We start from the raw sequence: 22,549 nt of genomic DNA on the forward strand, positions 1-22,549 counted from the left end.
AAGGGTAGGTGTTGGCAGACGGTAAGAATATTGACTCACTGTGATGAGGGTATTAATGGATTATGATGGTAGGGGCATTCGGAGCCTAGGAGGGCTCTTGTTGAGAGACTTTATATGCTGTGTAAGAATATTGACAAATTATGAGGCCAACGAGATATGTTGTGGCCAACGAGATAGTGGCCAACGAGAGATGAGGGGTGGATACTGATCAATAGGGAAGGCAAGGGTTGTATAGACGGACTGTGAAGAGGAATGGGACTGAGGAAGGGTTCTTATGGGTGTGAGATCAGAGGATGGTTGCTTTCTTTCCTTCAGATGGTGTAAAGTGTTAGTAAGACCCATGGTTTGTAGCATGGTGGCCATCAGCCTCTTGGGGACCCTTTAAAAAAAAACAACCTTTACCTTCCATTGGTTCTAAGGCAGAAGAATGGCAAGGGCTAGGCAATAGGGGTTAATTGGGGAGGGGGGAATTCAAAGCCCCTTGAATGCCTCAGCATCACACAGCTAGGAAGTAACTGAGTCCAGATTTGCACTCAAGACCTCCTATCTCTAGATCTGGCTCTCCACCCATTGAGCCACCTAGATGCCCCCAACTCTTGGTTAAAGGAAGATATCTGATTGTATACATGGTAATCCTGGAACCGCTGAGAGGATATTTTTCGAGGATCTTCCCTTCCTCCATTCATGACCTTCACCAGGCCCAGCAGATTTCCATGACCTAAACTTTGGACTCTGTTCTGCCAATGGATCACTTGTAAAGACCTTTGGTTCTAGAAATCATAACTTGTTATCTCACAAAGGGAGCACACGCCAAATTCCCTCTTACCACACCTCTGCCCCTTCAGTCCTTCCCAGCCCATTTTAGAAAAAATGCTGGAGCAGAGCCAGCTTTCTGTCTTAGTATTGAGTTCAATGTCCTTCCACCAACACGTTCGCTGTCCGTCATCTGAGTCCAGCAGCACCTTTGGCCCAGCAGGCGGTTATTTCCTTGTCAAGGGCAGTGTCACAAGAGGTCTGCCCAGCGCTCCCAAGATAGCGAGATAGCAAGAGAGGCTTGTGACTTTCAGATGTTGAGAGCCACTGACCAGGGTGAGAAACATGGGAGGAGCCCCTAGAGGTTTGGGGTGATCATAATAATAATGATAATGAGGAGATGAGGACCAGGAGGACTACCACAGCAATTGACAGTTTACAAAGCCCTTTTTCACAACCCTTTGCTGAGGTGGGTAGTGTAAATATTATTACTCTCATCTTTACTATTCAGTCATTTCAGTAGCATCTGACTCTTCATGACCCCATTTGGGGTTTTCTCAGCAAAAATACTGGAGTGGTTTGCCATTTGTTTCTCCAGCTCATTTTACAGATGAAGAAACTGAGGGTTATGTGACTTACCCAGGGTCACACAGCTAGTAAGTGTCTGAGATCAAATTTGAACTCGGATCTTCCTGACTCCAAACCCAGCACTGAATCCACTGAGCTACCTTACTGCCTTCTAGAAGAGACCTTAGGGACTGCCTAATACAATGTCCATTTTACAGAGGAAGAAACTGAGACCCGCTGATGTGAAGTTAACTCCATAGGCCTCTCAGATACATGAACAGTAAAGAGATAAAGGGTTGGACTAATGACCCCAGTTTAGTAAATGACGAAAGTTGAGCCCAGAGTAAGTAAAGTGACTCACCCAAGGTCATATGGCTTGTGAATGGCCAAGTCAGAACTCAAACTTGAATCTTCCAACTTCCAGACTAACCCTTTCCCCTTCACATCTTTGCTACCTCAATGCCATGCAATAATTTTTAGATGAGTGGCAAACATGTGCAATGGAAAGGGCACAGGACACCTGGGTTTGATTCCTTGGTGCCCATAAGATCTATTCTGACCTGGGCAGCTGACTTCATCTCTGCAGGCTTTAGCTGGAGGTTAGATCAGATGACTCTCAAAGTAAAAAAAAAAATGGCTCCTCCCAGCTCTGAATCCTGCCTCCTCTGGCTGCCACAAGATCTTGAAAATGCAGAATTGGTCCTTTTATAGATCAGAAAACGGAGGCCTAGAGAAACTAAGTGACTTGTCCAAATAAGTCACGGGGCTAAGATTCAAACTCACATCTTCTGACGCCAAATCCAGTGAAATTTCCACCCTACCTTGGAACTCAAGCCTGGGCTTTCATACTTGCTCTCTTATCACCTTGGGTAAGTCTCTTGTCCCTTTGAGCCTCAGTTTCCCTATTCTTAAAATGGAAATTAGGGCAGCCCGGTTGTGCATTGTGCTGAGTCTGGAGTCAGAAAGACACGAGTTCAACCTCTGTTTCTCTAGGAGGCTGCAAGGTGTGGAATTAAAACGAAATTCAGAAGACCTCAATTTAAACCCGGTCTCAGACATTCGCTAGGGATGTAACCCGGGGCAAGACTCTTAACCCCTATTTGCCTCAGTTCCTCGTCTGTAAAATGGGGATACATTGGCGAAGGAATGGCCAACCCCTTTAGTATCTTTGCGGAGAAATCATAATGGGCGTTATTGCGTGGAGTCACGTGGGGTCACGTGGGATCGAACCCGGCTGAACCACGAGATCCTTTCTAGTTCCGGCCTTCCTTTCTTTAGGAGCCCCACGGGCACAGCTGGTGACACTCTGCCCTCCCTTGTCTAGTAAATGATCCCAAGTTCTTGGGACTAGAGGCCCGAAGAGGACGGAGGGCAGCGAAGGTGAGAGCGGCGGATGCCCGGGCTCCTGTGGGACAGCTCCATGCTGATCCGCCTTCCAGCCCGGAACGTGGAGTCAGTAACAATCCCCCGCTCTAAAAGGACATTGGACGAGGGAGTGGAGGAAAACTCGCCTCTATTAGGAGGCTGGCACCGGGCCAAGCACTTTACAACTATCCCCTCGTTTGGGCCTTACAACAGCCTTGGGAAGCGGCCACTATTATTAACCCCATTTTACAGTGGAGAAAACAGAGGCAAACAAATTGAGTGGTTCCTTCACTAGATTCACGGCTGATTCAGATTCAGGTCTTGCTGACCACCAGGAATGGTAAACAGCCGCTCAGCGTTGTTCAGCTAACATTCAATGTATATGGAGAAAAGACCATTAAGGTTGGAATGATGATATATTTATGTATAACCCAGCGGAATTGCTTGTCAGCCCTGGGGGAGGGGGGTGAAGGGAAGGCGAAAACATGAGTCGTAACCATGGAAAAAAAATTTTTTTTTAATTACTTACTTAAAAAAATAAATTAGAAAAAAAAAGACCCGACCCTTAAAGGGAAATCAAATTCTGAGTAACTGATGAACCAATACTAGTCCTGAAGGAGTCACTGAATTCTCTCCCCTCCCCCTCAATGTGCAATGGGTGTTCTTTTGGCTTATAATTTTATTTAGTCAATTTAGAACATTTTTCCTTGGTTACAAGAATCATATTCTTTCCCTCCCTCCTCTCCCCCCACTCATTCCCGTAGCCAACGGGCAATTCCACTGGGTTTTACATGTATCCTTGATCGGAACCTCCATAGGGTTTTCTTGGCAAAGATACTGGATGAATACAAAGTGAAGTGACTTGCCCAGGTTCACACAGCTAATAAGTGTATTGGAGTCATATTTGAACTCCGGTCTTCCTGCCTCTAGGTCCAGGGCTCATCCACTGAGCCACCTAGCTGCTTCTTAGGCAAACAGAGGTTAAGTGACTTGCCCAAGGCCACAGAGTTAGCAAGTGTACAAGGATTCAAACTTGAACTCAGACCCGAGAGGACCTGCATTCAAATTCTACCTCTGTGACCTGAGTGGTCTTGGACAAGTTACTTGACCTATCTAGATTCCTCATAAGGAAAAAAAAAAAAGCAAGTCATTGGACTAGAGGACTTCTAAAATCCCTTCCAGTTTTGGGACCCTAGGAGATCCTCAGAGGAGAGGAAGGGGTTACTAGCCACAAAGCTGTCTCCTTCGTCAGGCGGAGTCTGTATTTTTGCAGAACAATTTTTCACTGTTTCAAGAGAGAGTTCAGGCTCTGCAGTGGGGACAGGGAGGGGCTGTGGGTATTTCCAGAAATGACAGTGGTGTTAGGGGGAAAAAATGGCACCAGGAGGACGTTTTTAAAAGCAACCACCCTGGAAAGACTTATGGGAAATGAAGTCGGGAGGACCATGAAAAATGTACATGATGAGTACAATATAAGTGGAAAGAAAAAAGCAATGACTGGGACCATCTGGGTAATTATAAAGGACATGTGTGGTCCCAGAGAAGAGATGAGAAAATGCCCCTCTTTCCCCCTTCTTTGCAGAAGTGGGGGACTATGGGTACCTGTGTGTGTACCTTCCAGCTCCATGGAGGTATTGATTCTTTTGACCAAGATGCTTTCTTTTTTCTCTTTCTTTTTAAGATCTCAATCTCAGGTGATGCGCAGTGGGGGAGAGACATATTTGGGAACAAAAAATATCAACAAAAGTAAAACAATGACAATAGCCCGTATTAATCATTTACTGCAGATGGGGTGGGCAGAACCATGTGTTAGGTATTGGGGAAGATGCAAAAGTGAGGCAAGAAATACTCCCTGCCCTCATGTTGCCTACAGTCCAGTGGGAAATGATGCAGCTAGAGATAATTATTGGAGACAGTGTGATATGATAGAGTGGAAATAGCCCTGGATTTAGGAGCAGCCCTCCTAGGCTCAGATGCTGCCCCCAGCCTGCCCACTCCTCCTCCCCCCCCACACCACTGTTCACCAGCTGGATGCTGTTTTCTAATCTAGCTTTGCTCATCTGCAAGATGATTTTTTTCTCCCCTGGTAAACAGCAATATTTATTTGTTTATTACCACTGTAGACCCTTCTTTAATATGTGTTCCACAGCTTCCCTTTTCTAGCCTTCCAGTTTAATGATTTAAAAAAAAATCCTTACCTTTTGTCTTTGAATTGATAGTAAGTATTGATTCTCAGGCAAAAGAGTGGTAAAGGCAAGTTAGTCAACTGGGGTGAAGTGACTTACCCAGGGTCATACAATTAAACGTGTCAGAGCCCAGAGAAAAACCTAAGAGCTTCTGTCCCCATTGAGCCACTTACAATGATTTTTTTGTGGCTTAGTCATAGCTGACTTTTCATGACCTCGTTGGGGTTTATTGGCAGAGATACTAGAGGAGTTTGCCTTTTCCTTCTCCAGCTCCCTTTACAGATGAGGAAACTGAGACAAACAGGGCATAATGAGTTGCTCAGAGGCACACAGCTACTAGTTTGCTATTTCCTTCTCCAGCTCCTTTTACAGATAAGAAAACTGAGGCCAACAAGGTAAAGTGACTTGTCCAGGGTCACCCAGCTAGTACGTATTTCAGGACCAGTGTGAACTCAACTCTTCTTGACTCTAGGCCAGGCATTCTATCTTCTGTGCCACCTAGCTACCTTGTAAAATGAGAACAATAATACTTATACTTTAATGGTTGCCAGACTCCTGGAACCTGGAGTTTTTATAGACTTCTCTGGATATTTTAAAGAAAACAGTAATTGGGGGGAAGAGGAGGAGGGGTTGACTCAATAAATCGATTAAGAAATATTAAACAAACGCTCAAAGTTGGGATAGAGGCTGTGTAGGGACACCAAAGGATAGGACAATGACTCTCATTCTCCAGTGCTTAATGAGTGTTAATTAAATTTAGGGTGTCTCTGACCTCAAGGAGTTGGCAGTCTTATTAGAGAGTCTTGACAAATTCAGGCGAAGCAATTAGAAAATAATACATGAATGGGGTCAGCTAGATGGCTCAGTGAATTGAGAGCCAGGCCTGGAGATGGGAAGTTCTGGGTTCTAATATGGCCTCAGACACTTCCTAGCTGTGTGACCCTGGGCAAGTCACTTAACCCCTCATTGCCTAGTTTGTTTGTTTTTTTAGAATGGATGCACAGTATTCATTCTGAGATTGAAATTAAGAGTTAAAAAAAAGAAAAGAATATGAGATAGCTCAGAGCTGGGATAAGGCATTTGTGAATTCTGGACAAAATTTCCTGGTAAAACAATAATAGGGACAAAAAAATTATTGATGATTTAAAACAAATTCATTGCTGTCACTCCCCAATGGCTGTACCCCCACCGCCCCAAAGAGAACCTTCTCCTGTAACAAAGGAATGCATCAAAACAGAAAACCCCACACGTTGACCTTGTCGGACAACTGTAAACTCATTCTATACTTATTGTCTGCCATCTTTTGTATAGAAGAATCAACCAACACACATTTATAAAGTACCTACTATGTGCTGGGCACTGTGCTAAGTACTTTGAAGTCAAGATCAGCCAATGTATCAATGAGATATTGGATGTCTTTCAACGATGCAAAAATAAAATTTAGAGAAAAAATAAAATAAAATTGTGACACTGTGTCCATGGGAAGCGTTTAGCCTTTGCTGTAATACAATAAATACTTAGAGGGTAGCTATATGGCACAGTGATTAGAGTCCCGAGTTTGGGGCCAGGAAGATCTGAATTCAAATCTGCCCTCAGACATTTACTGGCTATGTGACCCTGGGCAAATCACTTAACCTCTGTCTACCTCACTTTCCTCCACTGTAAAATGGAATTAACAGTAGCTTTGAGGGTTGTTAGGATAAAATGAGATATCTCTAGTGTTTGCAAGGGCAGGGAGGTGGTGCAATCAATAAAGTGTTGGTCCTGAAGTCAGCTTCCTGAGTCCAAATCTGTCCTCAGACACTTACTAGCTGTGTGACCCTGGGCAAGTCACTTACTCTGTTTGCCTCAGTTTTCTCATCTGTAAAATGATCTGATGGAGAGGAAATGCCAAATCACTCCAGATTCTTTGCCAAGAAAACCTTTAATGGGGTCAAGAAGAGTTGGACATGACTGAACGACAATAAGTACTTCAGCTATGGAGAGCAGCATTTCGTGACATTACAAATAGGAGTGTATCTACTAAGAAATATGTCCCTCATGGGGCTCCTTTTAGTTTCTTTTTCCTTTAAACCCTTACCTTTTGTCTTAGAATCAATACTCTATATTGGTTCCAAGGCAGAAGAGCGGTAAGGGCTAGGCAATGGGGATTAAGTGACTTGCCCAGGGTCACACAGCTGCGAAGTGTCTGAGTTCAGATTTGAATCCCAAATCTCCCATCTCTGGACCTGGCTCTCCATCCATGAAGCCACCTAACTCTTGGTTTCTGAACGAAATTCTTCCGTGTGGAGGTCACAGAGCAGGATCTAGTAATCCTAGCACTCTTTAATCAGAGGTATTTTCAGATCAACTCTTTTATACAATTTTATACAATTTATACAATAAAGTCTTTAGACTAGGATACAAAGCCCCACTGGGCAAAAATCTTAGGACCCCATGAGGTGCAATCAAGGAGGAGTTCATCTCCCTGGTGCAATACTCCAGGTAAAGATGGTTAGCTGCAGAAAGCACCAACTGTTGGTTTCTACTTTAAAATAATTTTTCCTGCTAAATTCAGATACTGAATTCAGCTATTTCTTCCATTAAAACTCTCCAAGCACTGTCCCTTAGCACTCTTGGGCAAAGCTCCCATCACCCTGCCCTGGTTACGGTTCTAAGACAGTGGGATCAAATTCAAATAGAAACGGGAGCAACTAAATCATGTATAAGGATACTTGTGGGACATATATTGGCTTATTTTTAAAATGTAATATCTGTTTTATTCGTGGGTATTATATTGCTTTGTTTTCTCATTTAGGAAGGGAGAGAACTTGGAACTTGAAATTTAGAAAAATGAATGCTTATTTTAAAAAATCCATGTTTTATTATGCTTTGATTTTTTCGGAAAAATCTTTCCCAATTCCTTTTAAATCCGGTTCTGGCCACACTGTGGGATCCATGCAGGCTTTGTAGTTGATGACTCTATTTGACCAGGTAGTATGAAGCTGATCTCCCAGTTCTTTTGGGCTTTGTTCTGGCTTGGAACATGGAAGATGAATGGTTAGAGATCGCCCCTGGGAGGTCTCACTGTGGAATTTTGGGTCAGTATTAGGGAAGGCATCATGGTATTTCTTCAGTAGGGCTTTGAAGGAAAGAAAGGACTTAAATAGGTGGAGGTGATATGTAGAGTCCATTCTGAGCACAGGAAATGGCATTAGGCAAGTCATGGAGGTAGGAAAGGGCAGGGCAAGGATGGAAGAGATGAAGGGTAGACTAGTTGGGTCATAGCTAAGAATTTGTGAAAGAGTGTTATATTTGGCAATAGGGTATGATCATCTGAGGCAAGTAAATGACTCAGTGCATTGAGAGCCAGGCACAAGAGGTCCTGGGTTCAAATTTTACCTCAGACACTTCCTAGCTGTGTGACCCTGGGCAAGTTACCTAACCCCCATTACTTAGTCCTTCCCACCCTTATGCCTTGGAACCAATATACAGTATTGATTCTAAGACAGAAGGTAAAAATTAAAACAAAAAAAGTAATGCGGCTTCATGTCATAGAGGGTCTTAAAATGGTGGGTGAAAGAATCTGAGGGCAGCTAGATGGCACAATGGATAGAGCACTGGGCTGGGAATCAAGAAGAGTCTTCATGAGTTCAAATCTGACTTCTTAGCTGTGTGACCCTGGGGAAGTCACTTAACCCCCATCGCCTACCCCTTACCACTCTTCTGCTTTGGAATCAATTGATTCCAAGGTGGAAGGTAGTTTGCTTTTTAAAATTGTTTTTCTACATGTAATTGGGGAGAATATAATAAAGGGGAAAAAAGAAAGGCCATTATAATGAAATATGGGTGGAAAGGTAGATTGGGACCTAGGTAGAGGGGTCTGATGACTGGAATCAGGAATTTAGGCAAGCCCTGGAAGGTGTTTGAATAGAGGAGTGACATGATTAGCATGGTGGATTGCTTAGCTGCTTAGATCTGATTGATTGCAAAAGGGTTAGAATGGAGGTAAGAAGACCATTTTATTTTATTTACTGTTTAAAAACATTATTTTAGAATTTTGTTCCCCCCCCCCATTATATGTAGTAACACATCTCCACATAAGTTTTCTGATGTCATATGATCCAAATTGTCTCCTTCCCTTCTTCTTTCTCCATTCCCCAAGCTGGCAAGCAATTAAATCTGGGACATGTATTATCTTGTGATACATTTCCATATTGTTCATTTTGTAAGTGAATAATCCTATAAAGCCCAAACCCCCAAATCATATACCCCAAGAAACAGGTGATACATCATATGCTTTGATCTGCATCTGCCTCCCACAGTTCTTTATCTGGAGATGGATGGTATTCTTTTTCATAAGTCCCTTGGAATTGTCCTGGATCATTGCATTGCTGAGATTAGCTAAGTCTATCACAGTTGATCATTCCACAATATTTCAGTTACTGTGTATGATGTTTTCCTGGTTCTGCTTATTTCACTCTGCCATCAGTTCATTTAGGTCTTAGGAAGACTATTATAGAAGGCTATTACAATGACTTAGGTGAGGCAGGATGAAGACTTCAGCTGGAGTGCTAGCAGCAAGAATAAAAAGGAATAGCTGGATGTGAGAAATACCAGAGAAATAGGTAGGGAAGGAGAGAACATGATTCACAAAATGTCAGAAAAGAACTATTAAAAATTGTATAGTTTTAATTAATTAATTAAAATTGATGTTATTCAGTTATGTCTGACTCTTTGTGACCCCACTTGGAGTTTTCTTGGCAAAGATATTGGAGGGGTTTGCCATCTCCTTCTCCAGCTAATTTGACAGATGAGGAAACTGAGGCAACAAGGGTTAAATGGCTTGTCCAGGGTCACACAGCTTTAGATTATCTGCCTTCTACTCTGTTTCACTTTTGTATGTGGCCTAGTTATTTGCCATGTTGTCTCTCTCTTTAGGATGTGAGATCCTTGGGGTAGGGGACTATTTTTGCTTCTCTTTGTGGCCCCAGCATTCAGTCAGTGCCTTGCACATTGAAGGTATTTAATAAATGCTATTGACTTGATTTGTCCGAGGATTGTTCTGGATCCAACTCAAACTGACAGTCTAGAGCTCAATATTAAAATTTCAATGTTAAAATTTCAATGTGAACATTCACTACACAGCAGTCAGAAAAGGCTACAAAGAAGGGCTTAATTTATTGCTTGATTGAAAATATTAAAAACACAGATTAAACCTTAAAATGTGCCATGCATTTTTCCAGAGCTCATTATTATACACTTACCAGCATACCCTTCCTAGTTTCTTATGCTTAGAATTATTTTCCTCTTTATTTAAAACAATTAAAATTTTTTTCAGTTACATGTATTTTTGTGTCTCTTTTTCTAGTTGACCAATTTTACTTTTTAAGTTGTTTTCTTTTTGCATTACTTTTATTTCTTTTTCCCATTTTTCTTTCACCTCTCTTACTTGATTTTTGAATTCCTTTTTGAGTTCTTCAAGTACCTGAGACCAATCCCCTATTTTCTTTGGAGTTTTGGATATGGTTGCTTGGATTTCATTGTCCCCTCCTGAATCTGTGCCTTGCTTTTTATTGCCATAGAACTTTTCTATGGTTAGGTGTTTCTTTTGCTATTTTCTCATTTTTCCACTCTTTTTTCACCTGTGGATTGAATGTTCTGAAAACTGCTGATTCTCTCTCCTCTGCTGATGGCTTGAGGGACTCAGCACAGTGAGCAATTTTGCCCAGGGGCTAGGGGCTTCACAGCAGGCTTGAAAGAGTCAAGTACTATGGTTTAGGGACCTCACTGTGCCAGGTGCCAGGGCTTAGGACTTCAAGGGTTGGGTGTGGGGGTGATCTGCTGTTGGTTTTGGCAAATTCCTGGAATTCTGAAGTTGGCTCATGGCCAGGTTTGGAACCTGGCATGGGAGTGGGGTGTGGGGGTGGTTGAGCCACACTCTATTGTGTGCAGTTTTACTTCTGGTTTCCCTTTATCCCTTAAAAAAGACTCCCATGCCTACCTTTCAAGTTGTTTTCCACAGGAGAGCCTTCTTACTTCTTGTTTTTGGTTTTGTGACTCTTGCCATTTTGAGGTGCTATTTTAAGGTTGGTTTGGGAGGATTCTAGCAACAGTTTCAGTTTTTGCTGCTACTAAGTCACCATCCTGGATCCACCTCATTCTCTCTTATTTTCAGTTACATGTAGAAACAAATTTTGACAATTCTTTTTTGACATTTTAAAATTCAGATTTTCTCATTTCCTATTCTTCCCCCAGAGGCAGTGAATAGTCTGTAAAGTTTAAACCATACTTTTATACAATACTTATTTTCAGAATGTTCATGTCATGATAAAAGACATATTACACATACAATAGAAATCTCATGAAGGAAATATAGTGGAAGATGGCATACTTTGGTCTGCACTCAGACTCCAACAGTTCCTCCTTCTTTGTCTATAGAGAACATTTTCATTATGAGCCTCTTGGGATTATCTTGGAGACTTACTTTGCTAATAATGGTTTAGTCCTTCCCAGTTGATTATTATATAATATTTCAGTTACTATAAACACTTTTCTGGTTTTGCTCACTTCACTTTGCATCAGTTCATATAAGTCTTTCCAGATTTTTTCTGAACTCATCCCGTTTCTTTTTCTCCTTCATTCCAGGCTTCCTGAAAGTCTCAGTTCAAATCCTACCCTCTATAAGAAGCCTTTCCCAACCCCTCCTCTGAGATTATTCCCAATTTATCTCATATATTGTTGTAGAAATTTTATGGTACCAAGTTATTTGCTCCCCAATTAGAGCGGGTGATCCTTGAGACTAGGCTTTTACCTTTCTATGTATCTCCAGGGCTTCACAGAGTGTGAGTGTGTGTGTGTAGTACCTACTATTATGGGGTTCAGATGTGTACCCCTGGGGTTTGGGAAGGATACCTTTTGCAAGAATGCAAGACTCCAAAACTTAGCTTAAAAACAAAAAGAGATTTATTAATTTAGAGAGTAATGTTGAGAGTGGCCAGGAGGATAGCAAGGTGGAACAGCAAGATGGGGAGCAGTTCCTGGGAGGACAGCATAGATGGAAAAGCTGTCCTCCAGAGGACATCAGTTCTGGGGATTTTATACTCTTTACAACAGACGCTATGTTGTGTCATGGATGTGACTTAGAGTGGTAAACCCTCAGGCATTTGGTGGGGTGAGGTGGTCATCTGACTGGGGTCTGTCTGGAGGCATAAAGGTTCAACTCTTTGTCCATCTTAAATCTAGAGGATGATCAAAGGAGGATAAACATCTCAGGAGGGGGGGGGGTCATTGGGTGTTTCTAGGTTCAGAGTCAGGAGGATGCAAGGGATCGAGGGAGTTTCCCTGAAAATAGTTCACCTGGGTTTTGGGGGGTACAGTGCCCATGTCACCTACCTGCTTGAACTTATGGTCCTGACTCACAGACACCTCTCAACACTCCACCTAACCCTTCCTGTAGACCTAGGTATACATGGCTGTTGTCCTCACTTTCCAAGCTTCACAGTCTTCGTCCTTTAGTTAACTAGTTTGAATTCACTCTATTTTCTGCCCTTCAGTTCCTTGCCCTGTTGGCCTGTCATTGCTCATTGCTTCCCAAATGTGAACCCTGGAATATCTCCACCATCTGCCTTCTCCACACCGTTGAACCTCATGCTGCTGACTGGACTCACTACAGATTTCTAATTCAATTTCAATTAGGTTTTTATTGCTACAGACCAATCCTTTTCCTCTCCCTTAAAAGATTCTCTTTTGCATTTCCTGGATTTTCTCCTCTTTACAAGTCACATGAACCACCTCCTTCCCAGTTCCTTCTCATACTTCACTAATAAATCTGATGTATTCTTATGCTAACCAGACAGCATCAGGAAGACCTGATTTTAAATCTGTACTCAAGTATTTCCTAACTGTGACCCTGGGCAAGTCACTTTACTCTGTTGATCTCAGTTTCCACATCTGTAAAATGAACTGGGGAAGGAAATGGAAAACCACTCCAGTATCTTTGCCAAAAAAATCCTGAATGGGGTCATGAAGAGTTGGATACACCTAATCAACTAAATAATAGCATGCTAAGATCTCTTAAAACAAAACAAAACAAAACAAATCCCTTACCTTCTATCTTAGAGTGGGTACTAGGTATTGGTTCAAAGGCAGAAAAACAGTATGGATGCCTCATTGGTGAACTTCCCCCCTCCCCATTTCGAGTGCCCAGAGGGAAAATTCAAACTGTCTGTGAGCCCCAGAATTACCAAAGAGAGTTGAGGTAGAAAATGTTTGCTTTGGGGAGACTGGACAGAGGGGTGGGACATGCAAAAATGTCCTCAGGAACTGGGAAGGGGGGGAATGGAGCAGTGAGTGCCATATCTTCACCAAAGTTGGACACCAACTAAGTGACTTGCCCAGGGTCTCACAGCTAGGAAGTGTCTGAGGGCAGATTTGAACCCAGTTTCTTTTGATTCCAGGACTGAAACTCTATCTACTGAGCCACCTAGCTCACCTAGGCCCTAGCCATCCCTTCCCCCATTCTTAAAACTCCTTGTCTTGACTCTGTCATCCCCCCAAGCTATTTCTGTGTCTTTCCCTTTCCTAAAATAAACTGTTCTTTTCACTTTCTCTCTGCCCACTCACTTCTCAACCTCTTGTAATCTAGCTTCAATCCCTACCACCTAAATCCAAGGTCCTCTTGGTATTCATCCTTCTCCATCTTCTTACAGCATCTGATACTGTTATTTGCCCTACCTCTTTCTTCTTTAGGTTTTGTGATTCTGCTTTCTTGTGGACCTTCTCTTGAACCGATTCTTCTTGGTCTCCTTGGCAGGACCATCATTCCTGTCCAACATGGGCATACCTTTGGGCCCTGTTCTGGTTCTTATCCTTGTCTCTTTCTACATACTTCCATCTCTTTGCTTGGATTAATCTATCATCTTAATGAATTATCTCATTTTTCCTCATGCATTTATCTATCATCTCCCATATTTACTTAAATCTACTTAAAAAACATTCTTGGGGGCAGCTGGGTGGCTCAGTGGATTGCAAGCCAGGCCTAGAGACAGGAGGACTTGGGTTCAAATCCTAGTTGTGTGACCCTGGGCAAGTCACTTAACCCCCATTGTCTAGCCGTTACCACTCTTCTGTCTTAGAACCATACATAGTATTGGTTTTAAGATGGAAGGTAGGGTTAAAAAAATTCTTACCTTCTGTCTTAGTATCTGTTCTAAAAGGGAAGAGCAGCTAGGACTAGGCAATCAAGGTTAAGCAACTTGCCCAGGGCCACATAGCTAGGAAATGTCAAAGGCTAGAGATCCTCTTGACTCCAGATCTGGTACTCTATTCACTGAGCTACCTAGTTGCCTTCATAAATACTTCTTACCTTTTCCCCTTGAGCTCCAGTATCCAATCACCAACTATCTATTGCACACCAAGCTCATCCACTGCATCCCAGGACATCGCCGCCAGCCATCTGGAATTTTGTCTTGGTGCTTGGCTTCAATGACTCTGGAAGAGAGAGTGAGGCCTGTGACTGTGCAATTCTGAACCCAGATCCTGGATCCAGATCAGAATCCAATCACTGAAATCCAATTTATAGGCAAGTCAAGGTCCCTTATGATGTTATTGGTCCTTTTTCAAAGGAAGGAGGAACAACAACTGGATGGCTCCACTTAAATGTCCCCATGGTATCTCAAGGTCAATATGTCTAACACAGAACCCTGTTATCTTGTCCCCCAAACTTGTCTTCTCTTGTCTTCCCTATTTCTGTTAAGAATGCTATCATTTTTTTCAGTCACTCAGATTCACTGTCATAATTCTCCTAGCTGTATAGTTACCAAGGATTGTTAATTCTGCTTTATTCACAGTTCTCAACTATGACTTTTTCTTTCTACTGAACCCCAACTACCATAGCCCATGACTTCATCAGCATCTCACCAGGACTCTGACATTTGTCTAATAATTATTTTCCCTGCTTCTATTTCTGGGTTTCTCATCCAGAGACATCTAGTCTTTCTCCTTTTTAAAAAGATTTTTTTTTAATTTAAACTCTTACTTTCTGTCTTAAAATTGGTACAGGTATCAGCTCCAAGGCAGAAGAGCAAAAAGGGACAGGCAAGTGATTGAGGATTAAATGACTTGGCCAGGGTCACACAGGTAGGAAATGTCTAAGATCAGGTTTGAACCCAGAACCACCCAGCTCCAGGCCAGACATTCTATCTACTGGGCTAGGTCTCTTCTTGTCTCTCTTCTTTTCAATCCATCCTCCAAAGAGCTGCCAAAATTATCTTCCTAAAGTGTAGCTCTGACCATGCTCAAGGATCTTTGGTGGCTCCTTAGTCTCTCTTGCATAAAATAAAAATTTCCCCATTAAGTATTTAGTGCTTTCCATAATCTGATTCCAGGCTCTTTTCTTTTTTTTTTTCTTTTGTTAATAACTCTTACCTTCCATCTTAGAATCAATACTGTGTATTAGTTCTAAGACAGAAGAGCTATAAGGGCTGAGCAATGAGAGGTAAGTGACTTGCCCAGCTAGGAAGTGTCTGCAGTCATATTTGAATCCAGGTCCTAACTCTTCATTCACTGAGTCACCTAGCTGCCCTCAGGATATTTCAATTTGATTTTACAACTCTTTCACACTTCCCTGCTACAGTTAAATTGGTCTATTGAATGTCTGCCATACATGAAGTTCCATTTCTTCTTCTTGGCATAGGCTGTCATACTTCCAATGCTCTCTCTGTTCTCTTCTACCTCTTTGAACCTCTTGATTCCTTCAAGGCATATATTTATAATATTTTATAATATTTAGCTCAGTTTAAGTCTTGTTGCTTAGTCATTACAGTCATGTCCAATTCTTTATGATCCCATTTCTCCCAAAAAACGATACTGGAGTGGTTTGCTATTTCCTTCTCCAACTCATTTTACAGATGAGGAAATGGAGGCAAACAGGGTAAAATGACTTACCCAGGGTCACACAGCTATTAAATGTCTGCAGTCATTTTTAAATTCAGAAATATGAGTCTTTCTGACTCTAGGCCCAACACTCTATCCACTGCACCACCCAGAACATTAGACCTACAGAGCAAGATAATGGCTTCTAAATTGCATATAGTTCCCTGCTCTTTGGCTTTAAGAAGCTTATTTTAAAAGAAAAAGTTTGAATTCAGGCATAATGGTTCTGAACCCCCAGTTAGGAAAATTCCTTGCATTTAAACAGAAGTTGGCTTTCTGCCTAATTTTACATTTATATTTATCTCTAGTTAACCTCTGGCTTCTTTGTGGTGGAGGCAAAATTCAATTTACTGGGAATTGCTTGAATTTACATTTATATTTCCTGTTAATCCCTTCCCTTAAAAAAAAACACCACCACCAAAACCCCTTACTTTCTGTCTTATAACAACTCTAAGACAGAAGGGCAAGGGCTAGGCAATCAGAGTTAAGTATTTTGCCTAAGATTGAACAGCTAGGAAATATTTGAGGCCAGATTTGAACCCCAAGTCCTCCTATCTCCAGGCCTAGAGTTCTATCCACTGAGCCACCTAGCTGCCCCAACCCCTTCCCTCTTTATGGTTGATGCAAAATTCAATTTTGTAGGAACATTTGGGACATAAAATAGCGGGCAATTTAATTTAATGTTTAATAATTGTATTTTTGTGTGTTTATTTATAAATTAAATAATGAACAATTTAATATCATAATATTATCTGTGGCACCAGAAAGGAAAGGAAAGGGGAAAAGCCAACTTTTTCTTGGGACTTCCCTTAATTTGGATCTTTGCTCAGAGATACCTAATGGACTGACCATCCTCAAGCTCTCCCTTCTCCGACATGGTCCAGTCCTACCTTTGCTCCTCAGGGACATCCTGGAGCCTTTCCCTTTCCCCCCATTGCTGCCCCATCCAGGCCTTTCAAGAGTTTGCCACTGTTCTAGGTCACTAAAAATCTCCTTCTTCTGTGCCCACAGCTGAGACCATGGAGAACAGTTCAAGGATTGGCCGGAAGAGCAGGAAGCTGGGATCCAGACGCCAGTATCGGATGAGGGAGGTCCACGATGAGGATGCTCCTGATGTCCCAGACACCGAGCAGTTGCCTTCCCAGGCTACAGAGGAGCTCCAGGACTTCTTCCAGGAATGTGGAGCTGATCATAAGGGTTTTGTCACCCGGGAAGATCTTGGGGTAAGGCCATGGCTGCATGTCCAGTGCTTTCCCCCCTCATTCACTGTCCCTGGAAAATTTCAGCAGAACCAGCATCCTAAATATCTCCTCCCCTGGTCCTAGTCCTTCCTTTCTGTATTTCATATATTCTCACCCCCCACCCCCTCCTGCCAAAGGCTTTCTAGACATTCTGGTCTTCTCTCTTTCAAAATCTGCTTTTGAGATGGACTCAATTCTGAAGCGAAAATGATGGAGAAGATTGAGGGCTGGCTTACTCTCAGAGAGATTTTGCATCTTAATCAAGGCTTTAAGCCAAAGGAATGAATTTTTTTTAAATTTGAATTAATTTATTTAGTCAATTTAGAACATTATGCCTTGGTTACAATAATCACATTATTTCCCTCCCTCCCCTCCACCCACCCTTCCTGCAGCCGACGCACAATTTCATTGGGTATTACTTGTGTCCAGAAAGGAATGAATTCTTAATGGTGAAGTTTAAGGCATAAGTGGATAGGAAGGAAAAAGAGATGGGGCCTCTGAGGCAACATGGTGAGATGTGATGAGTATAGTTCTTGGGAATCAGAAGACCTGAGTTCCAATTCTGCTTCTGCCCCTAGCTGTGTGACATTGGATGAGTTGTTTGTGCCCTCCAAGTCTCAGTTTCTTCATCTGTAAAATGTCCCTTTCAGCTCTGACAGTTAAGTGTGGGAAATTCCAAGCGCTAGCCTACTTGACTTTAATGTTTGTGGTTTGGTAATGGTCAACTGGAAGAACCTGAAAATGCCTCTGAGCTCTGGCTCTGGTGTGACATTTGCCAAGAGGGCCACCTTAGCCTTAGGAAAGCCTTTGTCTCTTCTGTGTGGGTGCAAGGTTGGTCCTACGCGTGTGGTGAGCAAGTGGTTGCCCACATATAATATGATTTGGATGAATGCATGAATAGATGATTGATTCATTAATTATAGAATAAATGAATGGATGTAAGTGGCTGCTAGGCTGAGCAAGTGGTTGCCTACATGATGAAAATGATTGATCAAATCAGTTGTCAAGTTAATCTGTGGAATAAATGAATGGGTGAATGACTTGGACAATCATGGACAGTGACTTGAATTATTGAAAGTTTGGTCAATGGTTGACTTCTCTCTAGGGGCTTCCCTGACCCTCTGGACTTTTTTACTAGGTTGTTCAGCTGGGTATCTTCCCCTCTTCCCATCACACTTCCTTTTCTCTGTTACCTTCCTCCATGTCATCTCCATGAGGCCAGGGACTGCCTTTGTTCTTGTGCTGATCACAGTTCCTGTCACAGAGTAAGTACTTACTATTTGTTGATTTGACTTGGCAGACTTATTGACTGACTGACTGACTGAATATAGTAGGTATGCATTTCAGGGGGACTCTAGAACTCTGCTGCAAAAAAAAAAATCTCCTCTCTTGGCCCTTCCACTATGCCTGAGATTTCCTCCATTAGAATCATTCCTTTGGATTGAAGCATTATGAAAAGTTGAGGGTGGCTAGGTGATGCCGTGGATTCCTATTGGAGCCCTGGAATGAGGAGGACCTGCATTCAAGTCACTTCACCCTGTTTGCCTCAGTTTCCTCGTCTAAATGAGCTGGAGAAGGAAATGGCAAACTGCTCCAGTATCTCTGCCAAGAAAATCCAAATGGGGTCACAAAGAATTGGGTATGACTGAAATGGCTGAACAACAACAAAATGGGAATAGTAATAACACCCACATCCCAGGGTTCCTATAAGGATCAAAACAAGGTAATATTTATAAAGCACTTTGCAAACCTTAAAGTGCTATTTAAATGTTTGCAATTATTATCATCTCTTTCAGACCTCATTTTATAAGCAAGGAACCTAAGTTCAAGAGAAGTTAAATTGCTTCCTAAATCATACAGCTAGTTAATGGCTCAATCAGGATTTGAACTCAAGTCTTATGACTTCAAGTTCAATGCTTTTCCCACTAAATCAGGTCACATAAAGGAATATGAGGAACACTAAAAACTAGGTTGAGAGGAAGAGTGGAAAGGGGGCTGGTTTTAGAGTTAGAAGACCTGAGTTTGAATCTTTCCATTGCTAGAAGTCGATAGCATACAACTAATAAAGCTGGATGTCCTTGGGTAAATAATGTCCATTTCTGAACCTCCATTTCTTTATCTTTATTTATAAATAAGAGCAGAGGTAAATTAGATAATCACTGAGGTCTCTTTCAGTTCCAGAATCCCAGGTTTTCACTGTTCCACAATTTTTCCTAGGAAAGGTACTCTTTGGATGTGGTCTAAACTCTGGTCAACATAGCATCCCCATTCTTAGCACTAACCCCAATTTTTGTGTTTTTTTTTCCTTCCAGAAAGCAAAATTCAGCTTCTTGGGCAGCCCTGAAGAGTTGGAGCTAATCTTTGATTGGATGGATCTGGACAGAAAAGGAAGACTCACACTCAAGGAATTTACCTCTGGACTCAGTATGTCTACTAGAATAGAACTGGGTCAAAGTGGGGTGAGAAGGCGAATAGACAGGATGGAATAGTGCCTAGTGGTGTTGAGACCCTCCTGTGGACACCAACACATGTCTGGGCTTCTCAGTTTGTAGAACCTTTCAGGGCTCTCATTCAGTCAATATTGTCTGGGAATTTAGAGACCATCTACTCAGACTCCATCATTTTATAGATCTTACATCAGCGATCTTCATCTCATATCTCATTGTGTTTTGGAGGTGAGCCTATATTCTCCAAAGTTTTGATAACAGAATCCTGACATCTGCAGGTCCTACCAAGCAGAAAGTGTATGTGCTTCATGACAGGTTTTTGGACAGCCCTAGCTAAGTCCAGGGGCTCATCACGAGGTCAGCCTGGGAGGGATGAGCTGCCTGGCCATAGAAACTCCGGAATAAGGTCAACTAAGTCATAGAGGAATAGTGATCTGCCTTGATGGGGATAGTATCACATCCCTAAAATAGGAATCCTTGAAATACTGAAGATCATCCATCAAAGGATTTAGAGATAAAAGCATGTCGTCCAACCCCCTCATTTTACCCGTTACCTTTATAGAAAATGAGGCCAAGCACGGGGAAGATCTTTGCTCAGCTCACATAGGAAGTTCCTCACATCACTAGGACCAGATAGAGAGATAGACAGATGATAGATATATAATAGATAGATGGAAGATAGGTGATAGATAAGAAATAGAAAATTGATAGATGATATAATAGATAAATGATCAACTGATATAACAATTTTTACACACACACATAGTATCTGAGATAATTATGTTAACTTTTAGGTTTAGGTATAATATTTTAGGGCCAGTGTTCTGGTTTGGGAAGGGTAGACAAGCCCAGGGCAGGCAGAGCCAGATCCTGAGCTAATAAACATAGACAATATATAATCACAGGACAGTTTGGGTTTAATAAATAAGGGAAAAGGGGATTTGGGATTATCTAAACTAATTCTAATCTGTCTATCCCCACCAGATCTAATAATCCTTTCACAGGAATTTCTTCTTAGAGAACTTCCTATTCTACTTCTCCCTACCTAAATCTACAGTCATTAATCTTAAGTAAAACCCTCAATTATATCCCCCTTTGTTAGAATTAAGGAAAGGGTCTTTCCTGTGTGAGGTTTTGCTAAGGCCAGGGAAGGTCTTAGATCCAAAAGGATCCAGACCTGACCTCACAGTCTCTGTAGCTGGATCAGGGTCACCAGGAACTGCCTTGATGGATAACAGCAAACAGAAATCAGGAAAAGGATAGTCACCAAGAAATCTGCAGCTGATTCCTCCAGAGATTCACCAGAGAGCCAACTAACTGTCTTGGTCTCAGCCTAAACCCCTCTTCCTGCTGGTCTCAGGCCACTTTTCTGCAAATGTTACCACTTTCCTTACACCAAAAGGCAGATGATAGGTAGGTGATAGATAAGAAACAGATGATAAATAATTGACAGAAGACAGATAATAAATAAATGAAAGATAGCAGATCATTGATAGATGACAGATGTTAGATAGGTGATAATTGATAGATAAGAAATAGATAATTGATAGAAGATGGATAGATGGATAATAGTTAATAGATAAGAAATTGCTGATAGACGCTAGATAATAGATAGGTGATAGGAAATAGATAATTGATAGATGATAGCTAGATAGCTGATACCTAATAGATAAGGAATAGATAATTATATAATCCCTAGATGATGGATAGATAATAGGTGATAGATAAGAAATTGATGATAGACAATAGATCATTGATAGATAATATACAGGTGATAAGAAATAGATAATTAGATAATCAATATATGATGGATAGATAGGTGATAGATAAAAAATCAATGATAGATAATAGATCATTGATAGATGATAGGTGATAGAGAAGAAATAGATGATAGACAATAGATAACTGAAAGATGAAAGATAGGTGATAAGAAATAAGTGATAGACAGCTAGATATATAAAACATTTAAGAATTTCCTCTGTGGCTGATGCTACCCTAGCAGTGGGAATGCAAAGACGAGCCTAAATCCCTGTCCTCCAAGAGCTTCCATTTGAAGGGGAGCTGAAAGGGGCAGAGGAGGACTAAGATCTGGGTCTCTGGTTTTTATCCAATCTTCAAATTATAATAAGAGCATAGTAAATTATTACAGAATGAATGTTCATCTAATTTTATTCGTGAATGCTTGCTCTTGTTCACTATTACTCACTTCACTTTCCCTGGGCTAGGTCTGAGGAAATTGCAGAGTTGAAGTAAGGCATGTTCTCTGCCTTCGTGGGGCTTACAGTCTACTGAATTGGAGGAGATCTCACAGGTCATCTGGTCTAACCCTTTCATTTTATAGATGAAGACCCTGAGACTCAGGGAATTTAAGTGACTTGCTTGGGGGGGGGAGGTCACACAGGTGGTTTCAGAGGTGAAATTTGAGCCTAGGACCTCTGACTCCAGATAGCATTTTTCTTTGCACCAAGCGGATTCTCTGATCATTCTGAAACTGAGGTGACATAAGTTTGGGGTATCAGGGATCCTTGGAGGCACACCCTCAGGGACAAATAAGGACATAAAGGATCAAAGGAAGATGATTCCAGAATGAAGAATTCAACTCCTATCTGTCCCTTTCTTGCCCCTAGAGAATGTCTTCAGCTCCCAAACCAAGATCCCAAGACCAAGGAAGAGGAAGACCAGGACATGGATCTTCTCCAAGGAGGAGCCCACCAGCTTGCAGTCCCTGGAGGAAGCTGACCCAGAAGAGAAGAGATGGTTCCTGTCCTTCATGGAGCAACTGGGGGCTGACCATTCATTTCTTGAGTAAGGCAACAGTGAGAGCGTCCATCTCTGTCTTCCACTGAGAAATCTGAGCCCTGGGAGATGGAAGAGCTAGCCAGAGAAAAAAATTGCTAAGAAGTTAGAGTTCAGTCCCTCCATCTTTTGGTGTATCATATTGTTTCCAGGTCTCTCCCACTTTCAGCTGTGCAGGTTGCCCTGGCCTCCAAGCTTTACTCTGGCTGTGATTTTAGGAATTTTAATAGGTTATTGCTGTTCCGTGGACCTTTCTGTCTGTGGGGTTTTCATGGAAACC

At 41.9% G+C, this 22,549-nt stretch overlaps 1 protein-coding gene across 1 annotated transcript in view; it reads left to right on the forward strand.

Annotated features, from left to right (window-relative positions):
• Nucleotides 1-2,546: 2,546 nt before the first annotated feature.
• The window catches only part of RAB44 (RAB44, member RAS oncogene family), a 69,744-nt gene continuing 49,741 nt past the window's right edge, over nt 2,547-22,549 (forward strand). The window contains exons 1-4 of the mRNA XM_056818144.1: nt 2,547-2,700; nt 16,797-17,008; nt 19,339-19,450; nt 22,101-22,278. Of these exons, the coding sequence (XP_056674122.1) occupies nt 16,805-17,008; nt 19,339-19,450; nt 22,101-22,278 (494 nt within the window). The 5' untranslated portion in view covers nt 2,547-2,700; nt 16,797-16,804. The remainder of the gene's footprint in view (nt 2,701-16,796; nt 17,009-19,338; nt 19,451-22,100; nt 22,279-22,549) is intronic.

The sequence above is a fragment of the Monodelphis domestica genome, chromosome 2 (genome assembly GCF_027887165.1).
Source record: "Monodelphis domestica isolate mMonDom1 chromosome 2, mMonDom1.pri, whole genome shotgun sequence".
Lineage (NCBI taxonomy): Eukaryota > Metazoa > Chordata > Mammalia > Didelphimorphia > Didelphidae > Monodelphis > Monodelphis domestica.